Source organism: Callionymus lyra, chromosome 18, assembly GCF_982586985.1.
Source record: "Callionymus lyra chromosome 18, fCalLyr1.hap1.1, whole genome shotgun sequence".
Taxonomy (NCBI): Eukaryota; Metazoa; Chordata; class Actinopteri; order Syngnathiformes; family Callionymidae; genus Callionymus; species Callionymus lyra.
This window is the reverse complement of record NC_141835.1, coordinates 19,553,488-19,566,112: the sequence shown is the minus strand read 5'-3', so window position 1 is coordinate 19,566,112 and position 12,625 is coordinate 19,553,488. Positions and strand designations below refer to the sequence as shown.

Here is a 12,625-nt window from a genome sequence, read left to right as displayed (position 1 = left end):
TTTGTTTTATTTATCTCCTTTAAGATCAGACAGATCAACACCCATAGGGCCAAACATATTTCTAATACTTTACTGTCTGTTGCCATGTCTCCCATTTGTTTTTTGGAAATAATAAATGGAGAACTGACCTATTCATGAACTCTAAATCACATTTTTCCACTTGCGGTCGTAACTAACTACAGTTTGAGAGTAAATATTGACAGTAAATAAATGCAAATACCTCAGCAACAGTTATTATGGGAGTCTTAAGTACAAATGAGTCATCGTTCAAATACTTGACTTCCAGCCAGAGTTCAACTCCCCAGTTATAACGTTCGACCATGAAAACTAACAAATCTGCTGCAACAAATTGGTTGTGGATACACTCAGTGTCACGCTCACATTCCAGCATAGCTACAACTGTGTGTACGTTTGTTGCAGTGGAAAAAAAATAAACAAAAGGGAGAATTTTTAAAATTGTTAGTCGATCTACATTCGGAGGCATGAGGCAACAGACATGTTGGTGGTTGTCGAAGATAATAGAGGTCGGTGCGTTGGTGTGTTGGTGCGTTGGTGCTCGGGGCCACCGCTGCACGAGTGCATACCAACACAAAACATCAGCTGGCACCTGATTGTAATCATGAACTGGATTGGAATGAAAACATATGTACTTCTGATCCTCTGGGGCATGAATGGGCCTCACAAGAAATTTAAAAAAGGAAAAATCCTTCTGTGAATTCCTGTCTTAGAAACGAAGTCGAGGTTATTATCGATCCGTGCATCCATCGTGGGGGTAGCAGCCAGAGGCCCAGACTTTCCTCTCCTGAGAATGCCAAGGTCAACATTTCTTTATAATTCACTTTAAAAGTAAAAATCAACTACTTTTATCTCCGATCTATTGAATGAACTATTGAAGAATATACAACCTTTCCGTCAGGGTGATGATTCAATCTGGTAAAAATCAGTTAAAAGACGGATTTGTTTGGTTTTCTTAACATTTCCTCAATTGAAAACAGATGTGTCCTTCGCTTAAGTTGGTCAGGAAATCATAAAGAGGAGCAAATAAATTGTGATTATGGATAAATTAGACAGCAGGAACAATTTATAGGAATTGCTTTTATTTAAAAGGGCCTATTTAAGGTGTTTTTGCATTCTCTACCCGAACAGTTCCACCATAAAAACAAAATTTGTCTTATTCCTTAAAGGGCAACTGATGTGAAAACCCTCTACTGACTCACTCACATGTTTCAAATGTTGAAGTCTTCCTCTACAAGATGCAGTAAGTCCCTCATCATGATGATGTTTTGTTGGTTATTACCTTATAGTTCTGTAATCTCAGTGATTAAGAGGTCACAAGAACGTAGTCCATTATGATGTAATAATGGCTTCACTCCTCCTCCAGCCATCTGCAATCAAGACCACTTTGTTTATGCAACGAGTCCCTTGGAGGTGGAGACTTCCAGGATTGATGACGCATGGTGACGTACATTGATGTTTGACCAATCACAGCAGAGTGGCTGTGGTTATGGTAAACACAATTGAATCCCCAGAAAAACCAAGTGTTTTCAGTGGGCGGGGCTTAAGCACAGTTTCTTAATGTTGTTATTTTAGAAGATGGTAAATCAAAATGTATCCTTATTTTAGTCGTATTTTCAGACAATGAGGAGAGCAGCAGAAAATGAGCCATTTTTCCATTATTCACTCACAAAGACAATTTATAAAACAACAACACTGTAGCTTATTAAGATAGCAGGTAAAAACTCTGATGAAGGCACATTCCAGGAACTGTCCTTTTACAGACTCAAAACAACTGTACATGTGACACATACAAACACAGAAAAAATAAGGTGACTTGTAGCTCAATAAACTTTCAGCTTAAAAACTTTGGAAAGAGGTACTTTGGCACTGGAGTAGATTAGATAAGATTCGCCTTTGGAGCTGAAAAACTCCCAGTCACTGCAGCCGATGGTTGGAAGCCAGTGTACGGGAACAAACCCCTCGTATCCTTGCCATCTACAGCAGGACCAGAAGAGAAAAACAATTGAAACAGCTGTCCAAGCAAGTTGAGCATTTGTATTTCAGAACTTGGAGGGATGTTGTCCTTTATAAAATACCATATTTCCTCCAAGATGTGACTAATACATACTCTTCACACCCAAGGCAAGAACTCAGCTTTCCCCACACGCTGTGTTTAACAGTTTCATGGAGTCATTGCCAATATGCAGCAATACTGATGAGTGAACATGTTACGTGTGAATAGAAACCCATCATTAGTGTTTGACAAATGTGCTCAATTATACAGCACATAAAATGAGAATTATAAGTGTGGTGATTCAGGAATAAATGATGTGATACGTGAGAGAATAGTTCTAAAAGAGTTATAAAGCTATACATAAATTATGAAAAAATGAGGAAAATATACATAAATAAATGTATTTTATCATTATAATTTTTTTTACTTATTTCTTCTAATTTCATTACTAATAATGTCACTTGTATATATATACATATATATTTTTACGTTTAATTATATGTTATTATATGTATAAGATAATATACATTTTTGTATAAATAAAGCCCCCAAAATATTCTTTAATTTTACAATTTCAAATTGAACCACACAACAGACTGATACCATTATTTGTTTTTATATTTACAAATTCTCCATTTAAATAATTGTTATTAATAATGTTCAAGATGATATCTATCTGGTAATGCAGCTTTACACTGTGTAAGAACAAAATTTCATTGTGCAAGTGCAAGAAAAAAAGGTCTTTGTAGTGACGTGCTGATGACATGTTCATTACCTGTAGAGGACACTGTTGAGAGAGTAGGAATCTCCATTGTATGAGTTGGCAACAACCAAAAAATGCTCCTCCCCGAGGCTAAAGAATTCCCAATCCACTGCACTGAAAGTAGATGAAAGAATTTAGTGTTAAAAAAAAGAGAAAACATGGTTGCAAAACATTCTTCTGTCCCTCACCTATATGTGACGATATCCTGGAAGCGGACGAAGAGTCGCCCGATCATGTCCAGTTCGTAGATGGTTGAGTTGATGGCATATCGACTTGGGCGGTTACCATGGAGACGGTGTCCATTTGCAACAACTAGGAAAACTCTTTGGCCAATCTGGAACATTTCCCAGTCCGTTGCACAAAATGTCTGTGTGGAAAGTGAGCAGAGGACCGAGTTGAAGTGAAAGGGTTATAGAGTATGAACATCAAATCAGATTTGACCTGTTTTATCTCAGGGTCAAGGTGACCCGAAGGCCCGAAAAGTAATGTAGTTGTTTTATTCCTTATGTTTCTTCTGTGTCATGATGAACAACATAAAATAAACACATTTGTTTTCAGGCATTTGGGTCACCTTGACCCAGAGATAACACAAGCTGAAAAACTTGGTTAGATAATTTATAGAGATATTTTTGATATTTATATTATTTAATTACTATTAACAATACAATTTGTTAAATATTCCTTACTATTCAATACATTTACGAACATCAAAAAATAATTTATAGATCATTTATTGTATAAGTGGGTAACGATTCAACTAAATTCTGTAGCACACACAAAAAAATGATCCGGCATCCGTCAACTTTACACTTTTAAAAAAAGACACACATCAACTCTAACGGTAATCTATGTAAAATAAATGCCAAATTGTGTGTTTGCTGTCATTTTAAAATGATTTAAGGTGATCAATCTGAGCAGCCCCTACGGTGTTCCGGCGAAGCTTTACATCCATTTGTGGAATTCCCCACACCGACTTGTCTTCTTCTGTTTCACACCCAACTATCAACGTGTCAGCACTCTCACGTCACATGTGGCTGGAGTCAAATGAATGATTCACATTCAGGAGGATTTCAAAGTCATATCATCCCTCCAGCTAAACGTAAGAAAGCACAGACTGTTTTCAGTCCAGCCCTTCAATGTAGCGTATTTATGCGTCTGCTCCCTCAGCAGTGGGCCTCACTATGATGTCACTGTAGCATACTTTCCCTTCAGCAGTCTTTTTTTCTACAAGAAAAATATTGTATGTACAAGCTTTTATGGAAGTTTAATTTTGATTTACTCTGAACCCAGAGATCACCGACTTCTTTCTGTTTATTATGGTTGTAATGTTTAGTATTCCAGAGCCATAAATAAATAATTTAAATGATTTATTCATTAAAGAAATGTCTGTAATCAATGAATTACCAGGAAATCATTAGCTTTTTGTTTGCATTGATGATTAGTCCTTCATTTTTGTCAAGCGTTTGGACTTTTAAAGCTGCGCCAAAATGGTGATTAATGAAAAAAACTGAAAACAGCTGCTTGCGAGTCTTCTTTCCCAATTTATGAAGATTCTCTCTCAGTTTGATTTTTACTGATGAATGATTGTGAAAATATTTGATCACAAGTATCCACAAGTTTTATGCATCATTTCGCCGTGATTGCAATTTCATGAGTAATTTTCTATGTAACAGACAAAGTGCTTCATCCATGACAGAAAACAATGCTGGAGTGCAACAACAAAGTGCTCAACAAAGTCTCTTGCGTTTGTTACATACAAAGTATTTTTTCTCTTGTAAGTATTAGCTCTGGTGATGTTAAATCGACTTGATGTTATCAGAGGTGAAAGACTTTTTTTTACTTGATTTAAAGTACTTTTACTCTGATGATTTTATACTTCAGTACAAGTGAATTAACCATTTAATAAATCGACTTGGAACTTTTGTAAAATTTGACTTATTACCCAATTTAAAGTACAACACAATCAAAAGGACATTTTTACTGATATACATTTCAACCCAGGTGCTATAAAATTAATAAAGTGGAATTCTAAAACAAAATAAATTATTTAACAAGTGAAAATTTAAATCTATTATGCGGCATATTAATGCAGCCCATACCCTCAATTTTTTTAAATTGACTAAACCTTCTTTTACGGGAAGTGTAAGTCTGATGGTGTTATTGTCAATATATGCCTAAAGCTAGAAATGGTGTGTCGGTAATGCAACCACTACAACTACTAGCACCTTAAAAGGGCAACTAATGTGTTGATTTCTGTTGGACCTCTATTGTACTCATCAGTATGTGTCTCTTTGTATAAAACTTTCTTTTTACTGAAATATTTACATTAAAAAATGTACTTAAGCCCCGCCCACTGAAAACTGTTTCTCCAGTACCATAACCACACCCACTCTGCTGTGGTTGGACAAGCATCAAGGTTTGTCACCACGTGTTATCAATCCCGGACGTCTCCACCTCCAAGGGACTCGTTTTATAAACAAAGTGGGCCGTTATAACAGATGGCTGGAGGATGAGTGAAGACCATTATTACGTCATAATGGACTTTGCTCTCGTAACCTCTCAATTGCCCAGATTTCAGACGGGATCTGAACTGTCACGTTCCACTTCCGGGGGCTTTTATTTTGTATTACTGGTTGCGGTTCCTGCCCTCCTCTATCTCTCTCTCTCTCTCGACAGTTTGCGCATGTGGCCCTTTGCGTGATCCACAGCTGCTGACGATCAGTCAATCAGACCACCAGGGATAAAGCCCAGTCTCCCCTGTCTTGCCTCTGCCTGACCTTCTGGATACCTTGTGCTTTTTGTTCTCCTTTTCCACAGTGGATCTCGTGCCTTGCAGCCATGCCGCCCTGAACTGTCTTTCTCTTGCTCTGACTATTGTTTTCATTTACTTTGGAATAGAACTGAGCTACCTACAATTTGTGTCATTTGTTGTTTTGTACATTGTATTTTCTTAAAACGGTCAAAACAGGAGTCTGTTTGGGTCACTCCAACATGCCGTCACTTCCGATCCTTATACTTCCCTTTGTGGAGAGAAATGTTCAATGCAGAGTGTCAGGGGTCGTTTATTCGCTGCTTCAAGTCAAACAAAATACAAGCTTTACGATCGATCGGTCGCACTTTCTTCCGGCAACTCTACAGTTCAATAGCCCCGGGAGAAACGGTCTCGAGCCGTAGAAACATCGCGATATTTAAGGCGATCACCCGCAGAGCGAACTTCCTAACTTGCCCTCTTGCAATCTATCACTCAAATGTTCTCGGGTGGGGGCCTTCGTCTTCCAGCCCCCCCCCTCCCTGATGTGTCCCGCTTCGTCAATCATCAAACTTGTCTTATTTTATTGTCACCTGTGCCGTTGTTATTTTATCATCTTCCGCATCTTCCGTCTTTTGTTTAATAAATCCTAACAAGAACTTTATTAAGTAATAAATTCAATACATGGTCAGAATGAGGGACTTACTGCATCTTGGAGTGAACGACTTTAACATTTGAAACATGAAAGTGAGTCAGGAAAGTTGGAGTTTGACATGAGTTGCCCTTCAAAACTCTGACATTTCACTTAAACACATACCTTGATGGTCTGAAACACTTTAAAACGTCCATCCACCCAAACGTAGATGACAGAGTCCACGGATGTGGTCACGCCATCGAATGCATTGGCGACCGCCAGGAAGTGGTACGGCCCGACCGTGAAGAACTCCCAGTCGTAGGCCCCGGACGTCTGCAGCATCTGGTGGGCCTCAAATGACCTGCTGAGGTGGTTCCACTTGTAGATGACGCTGTCAATCGTGTGGTTATTATCACCTGAGGTGAAATCACAAAAACTAAAATGAGAAGTGAACGTCATAAAAAAGAGATCTTACTTTACCTATCCTGTGATTGGCCACAGCTAGATATGTTTGACGATCGATGACAAACGCCTCCCAGTCTCTCGCACAATTGGTCTGCAGGGTCTGGAACCGCACAAACTCTTTCCGTCGTTTATTCCACTTGTAAATTACTGATAGGTCTTCTTGGGATTTATTGTGAGATTGATTGTCTGACCTTTCTCCAGAGTTGGACACGGCTAGAAATGTCTGATTCAAAACATAGACGCATCAGTTTCATCAACGAACTTGGATGAACGTTTCGGTCCGTCACACCTTCTTGCCGATATTGAAGTGCCGCCATGCCAGTGCTCCGTGTGTGCTGATGTTCTGGTAGAGTTGGAAACCTTCTCGCGTCCACTGATATATGGCCGAGCCTGGTGATGTAGACCTGTGAGCCATGGCAGCCATCAGACCCATGTCGGGTACCTGAAAAACCTGAAGATATTAAGGTATCACAGGTGTTAAAGCAGAACTAGGTAAGATTTTTCTCTTTCACATTTTCATTAATAAATGGTATAATTTTCAATAGTTATATTTACGATGCTCTTCACTATAAGACATGTGACCATAGACAGGGTTTTTATATGAAGTCCGGAGGGACATTTTGAAGTAAATAGGAACACAGAAAATGGATGACATTGCAGTTACACTACTATTACACTAGGGGAGCCAGAAGGATATTTTAAATACTACAAATTGGGCCTTCAATAGCTTCAAATATTGACCTGAAAATTGATAATCATTTATTATGACCATGATATTTCCCTAGAGATGGAAAAATAAAGGTTTAGTAATATTAGGACTATATCAATCTTGATAAATTATCCAGTGAGAAAATGGACACTCTATACAAATAGATATAAGAAGGTTAGAACTCCAAATGTGTATTTTGGAAGATCCTTCTTAAAAGAACAAAACATTAATGAATTAACTAATTATAATTTTCAATTAGTATCAATAGCCTATTGGGAAGAATGTATTTCTGCCTCAAAGAATATGGGCGTTTACAAATGTATCTATTTATATCAAAACATAAAAGAAAATAAATTGTGATACCTCCACATCATGTGTCTCCGAGTTGGTGGTGAGGACTTGATGTTCTTGAATGTAGTCCAGTCGTTTGTGATCTTTATAAATCAGAAGGTTCTTCTTGTTATTCAAGCAAGCTCAGCTCAGCATCTTCCTTTTCGAGAAGACAATCCTTACACCTCACCTTCCAAAACAGTGATCCATGTGGTGCCGTCACACAGGTAAAGACCCTTCCTGATGGGATTGAACCAGAGCTGACCTTTGAGCAGCTCTGTGCAGGACTTGTTCAAACCCACCGACACCCGCTCTTCTGGTTAACAGTTCGAGGACACATCAAATTAATTGACGTAATTGTAGACAAGGACAAGTTTGTGTTTGTTACCCAGAGAAGTGCTGCTGGTTCCTAAAAGGGGGTGAGGTATCGTTAGTGCCGCCAGTGGTGGATGTGAAGAGGGACATAACTGTTGAGATGCATCTGCGCCGGGGACTAGAAGAACTTGTCGGAGTAGACCCTGGTCGTTGAAGTAAATTCATGTGAAAACTGTGTAATTGTCATTAAAAAAAAATACTAGCCGAAGACTTACTGAAAACAGTCCTTTCCTTCTCCCTCGACTGCCAATGTTAAAACTTGAGCCTTGGATGTTGACGAATGGTGGGAATGGTACGGTGGAAATGCTGTTGAAAACAAACAACAATGTCAATCAAATCACATTATCTCTAATATTCTATGAAAATAATAATAATACAGAAATGAGAATTTATACTGTGTATACAAATAAGATAATATCGAAAATGCGATGACAAAAAACAAAATAAGGCGTAACAGTATCATGTGTTTAGGAGGCTAGAGCTAATTCTTAGGAGAATAATTTACCTTTATTGACTGTGAAGGTAGAGTATTTGCTTTTGATACCATTAAAAAAAAGTCAAATGTTCGTTAGGGAGACGAACAAGGGTGTACACTTTTTGAGTCATCTGAATTAGCCCAAAAAGCATCTCGGTTTAGAAGTGGCATTTTTAAATGTTAATTAAAAGAGTCATTGTCTCTTTATAATCAATGTGGTCAGTCTAGGTGTTATTTATTGCCTTTTTCTTAATAGAGTGATGACTTTAATAAAACTTACTTACTTTATATGTTAACCATCATAGTTTTACCAGTTTTTACCAGTATTTGTAAAAACAAAATATTGGAGATTGTCAAAACATTAACTTTTATAATGCCTAATTCCTTGATATGATGTTTATATACTGGATCTAATTGAAGTTGAAAACAAATAACACAATGTTTTATTGAAAAATAAATGCAGAAGGACATTATTGAAACGTGTTCATTCGTTTTTGGGTTATTTTGCAGGGTAGAAGTAAAAAATGACTTTAATTTAAATGGAAAATGGAAATAATATGACAAAGGCAATATTTTTGTTTTGACCTACATATGTTATTTGACATTAAGATCATCACATGATTCTTATAATGTAAAACACCTGTGATGATAGGGATTACAAACTGTAAAAACGTAATATTTGAACCTTAGTTACACTTAGGCTAAGGGTTCAAATTCCCCCTTGAGGCTACTTTTCATATAGAGGTAAACTCATTATTCAGCATTGAAAATGTATGAAATACTGAAGGAACATTGCTTTATGAGATCCACAAGTTCTTTCACCTGCTGAGGTGTCAATCTAACAGTCATAAATGTTCTGTACTTTGGCTTTCAAGCTAATGTTCACTCGTGTTAACCCCAGGGTGTTTCCACTCAAACCTATCAATCAAACCATGTCAAGAGCTCCAGAAGTGACTCCAGGCTGTGAACATACTTAAAGCAAGCCTTCTGTATTGTGCTGAAGGATCTACAATGCCCTGAGGATCTGCAAAGTTACCCAGACGAGAGAATAGAGGGAAGACAGGTTGTATGAAAAAGTGAAAACCTACATTTCCTGAGGTGAACCACAGTCCACTGTGAGCCTCACCCTTCCACCACCGACGTACAGAACAAGAGTGTGCCACTGGTCGTCCACCAGCCGAGTCCCTCGAAACACCCACTGCTCCAAACTCTCCGTTGGTCCTTTAAAGAGGAAGTGAAGACGCTTTCGGGAAAACCTCATTCCCAGCACGATCCATCCACGTTGGGAATGATGCGGCAATCGCCTTTTCCCGCTCCTTTTTAAAATATTTGTATGTTTCATCCCATCATCTGTCGTAGCTTCGTGCTCTTCGCCTTTAGGCTTTATCATGGAAAATATGTATTCATTTTTCTGCAAAATAAAAAGATCACACATTCCCTTTATATATAACACATCAGTAATAAAAAAAAACTGTAATTGATGTAGACATTAAGAAAATGTTTTAAAAATTATGCCTTTTTTTGTAGAGATACATTTATTTTAGGTATATTCTTATCAGTAAAGCCAACTAAAAAGAACTCAGGATTATTAATAAATTTTGCTCAGCCAGTTACATTAATAAATGACTGAAGCCAAAATAAAACTATCTATATTTAAACATTTGAGAAATATAACCTAATAAAACCTTAAAAATAATGAAGACTAAAATGATTTTTAAAAACTGGACCTTACACCTTGAGGTTTGTGTTGTTGTTTGTTTAAGGAATGCCTTAAAAAAACGAATACCGCTCACCTATTCCCAGTTACAACAATACATAGAAGTTATGTATATTTAAACCTTTTCGCTCAGAATGCTAACTTGTCAAACCAAAACAAGATGGCAGCTTTAAGTTTAACCTAAAAAATAATAAAGTCTGAAATCACCTTTACAACACTGGCGTTTTAAGTTGTTTGTTCAAGAAATTCCATTATTTTCTGGGACTCCTGTGTTTGTCTTATGTGTCTTGGCCCTTTATAGTACATATTTTAACTGTGTATACCTTTACCTACTTACTTACTTAAGAAACAATTGCAAACCTGCTAAGCTACCAGACAAGCTATGTTTTGGAGATATCAATAAGCAACAATCAATTAAAACCTTCATCCAGCGTCTGGCTCTATAATGGATTAATAATGATTATAAATACTTCTTAGTAGTGCTGTTGTTACCAAACAGCCACATGTCTTATCGAGCTTGATGTTCACTAGAAAAGTATTTGTATCTACACAACCCAATTTGTCTTTCTTGTTTGATTTAAATTGTTTATTTTTGTGCTGACCTTTTGACCGATGTGGGCGACCTTTAGGGTCACGACGATGGAAAACTCTTTGGGAAAGAGGTCACAGTTGACCAATAAATGGGAGGAAGGAAGGTGGGACGGAGGATGAGGGCGGGAAAACTGCACGCCCCTCACCCCTCCGGTCTGCCTCACGTTCAGCCCGGGAGTTGGTTTCGAGGTGTTCCTCTCCAGGAGGAACGACAGGAAATCCACAGGAGCTGAATCTGTAGACATAAAACAGGAATGTTGGAACGGCAAGGCAACTCATAAAGTGAATTTAACGGGATTATATATAAAAGAAAACCTCAACGAGGGTTTTTTAATGTCTTCACTTAACCCAAGAGTTGATTATTGGTTGACACACCTAAGCAGCACTATATAGAATAATTGCAAAGCAAATAAGGATGATTCTTTTTGATAAATACTTTACTATCGTAATGTTTTTTTCCCCCCCATCACTTTCTAAAAATATACATATAAAGGATAATTAAAATGTGCTTTTGTCCTAAAAAAAAAATAAATTAAAATATTTTTGCAATGTGGTCATTAGCTATCTTGTTAAAATGAGTACATTCTGAATGAAATTGACCTAAATCTGATTATACAGTAGAGTTTTCCACCGTGCTGCTGCATTCCATCACAATGATCTGACAAGAGGTCACAGGCGGGCACCGCTTGGCTCCGTCGTGACAAAGGGTTGCCAAGAGTAATAAAATAATAAATGAAATATTGACAGACCCACCTAGAGTGTGAGAACTAGCCCTGGGTGGTGTTGCGTCTGCGGGAGGCTTTAGGAGGGGTTTGTTAATGGCAAACGGATGTGAGAACAACAAGAGGGAATCAATCCCAGCCTGATGGTGGATCAGTCAACATGTGATTAGGCTCTAATTGTTCCGACCACAATCATAGTCCGTACTTGTTTTCTGAAGTTAATTTTAGCCAGTGCCGCACGCTATCTTAAACACAACAACTCTCGCTGTAAGCAGATGCAGACGATTGGAAACATCCAAGAAATTTCAGCTGGAGGGGTTTCCCAGGATGTGTAAAAATGATGTACAAAATTGATACTAATCATGAGCTACTTAAGCAAAGAAAAAGTATCAATACCTTTGCATTGTCTTAGTGATCCAGTGGCTGCTTCATCAGTGACCTTGAAGCCCAGGAGAAGGAACTGCACCAACAACAGTGATGGCATCGGAGCTGGAAAAGTGTCCATGTCAATCCAAATGTCATGCCTCGGGTTTATCCGAGGGGGAAACACACTCCTCCGGACAACCAAGACAGCTCGGTGCGATCCTGCATCCCCATGGAAATGTGCTACAAGATAATCTCCAGCTGCTGCTCTGACTTAATAGTGGGAGGCAGTCCCAGACCAGTGGTTCAGAGAGAAGGAATCTCTGCATCTGTGCCGAGAATCCTGCACCTGCAGCTCCTTAAAACTGCCGACATATGCAAATCCTCCGTCGCCACCTCCTCAGATGACACAGATAGTCCAGGATCCAGACACAACAACATGGGCACGGACGGCAGGAGAAGTCATGCTTGACAGGATGCAGGGAATGTTGTGACCTTTCACTTTCTGAAGTTCAGGAGCCTGTGACCTTTGACCGGATAAAGTTGGGATTGGTGGTCAGTTCACCATGTTTCATCTTTGACAAGTCAGGTGGAAAATGCCTTTTTTTTTTAGTGTTAAATAGATCCTGAAATACTTGAAATTAAAGAGCTAGTGACATAAAAGTGTATTTGAGCACTTTGATGTTAACTTACATGATTTTCACTCGTTTCACCTTAAACA

General features: G+C 38.2%; 1 protein-coding gene across 1 annotated transcript; it reads right to left on the bottom strand.

The window, feature by feature from the left end:
- Positions 1–9: 9 nt before the first annotated feature.
- Positions 10–12,221, bottom strand: LOC148060875 (thrombospondin-type laminin G domain and EAR repeat-containing protein-like). The gene is made up of 13 exons (XM_087780169.1): positions 11,938–12,221; positions 10,831–11,054; positions 9,600–9,922; positions 8,252–8,342; positions 8,050–8,179; positions 7,852–7,977; positions 7,695–7,765; positions 6,912–7,073; positions 6,638–6,845; positions 6,341–6,573; positions 2,963–3,141; positions 2,787–2,888; positions 10–1,992 (listed from the first exon to the last, which is right to left on the bottom strand). Exons 1-13 carry the CDS (start codon positions 12,044–12,046, stop codon positions 1,839–1,841), a joined length of 2,112 nt encoding a protein of 703 aa, XP_087636295.1. The 5' UTR covers positions 12,047–12,221; the 3' UTR covers positions 10–1,838.
- Between the last annotated feature and the right edge of the window lie 404 nt (positions 12,222–12,625).

What these genes read in the sequence shown, in the direction of transcription:
- LOC148060875 (XM_087780169.1), bottom strand. Translation starts at nt 12,046, where the DNA reads ATGGACACTTTTCCAGCTCCGATGCCATCACTGTTGTTGGTGCAGTTC. An exon ending in GAAGGAAAGGACTGTTTTCA is followed by an intron (nt 8,180 to 8,251) that starts GTAAGTCTTCGG and finishes TTCAACGACCAG; the next exon opens with GGTCTACTCCGACAAGTTCT. An exon ending in CAGGATATCGTCACATATAG is followed by an intron (nt 2,889 to 2,962) that starts GTGAGGGACAGA and finishes ATCTACTTTCAG; the next exon opens with TGCAGTGGATTGGGAATTCT.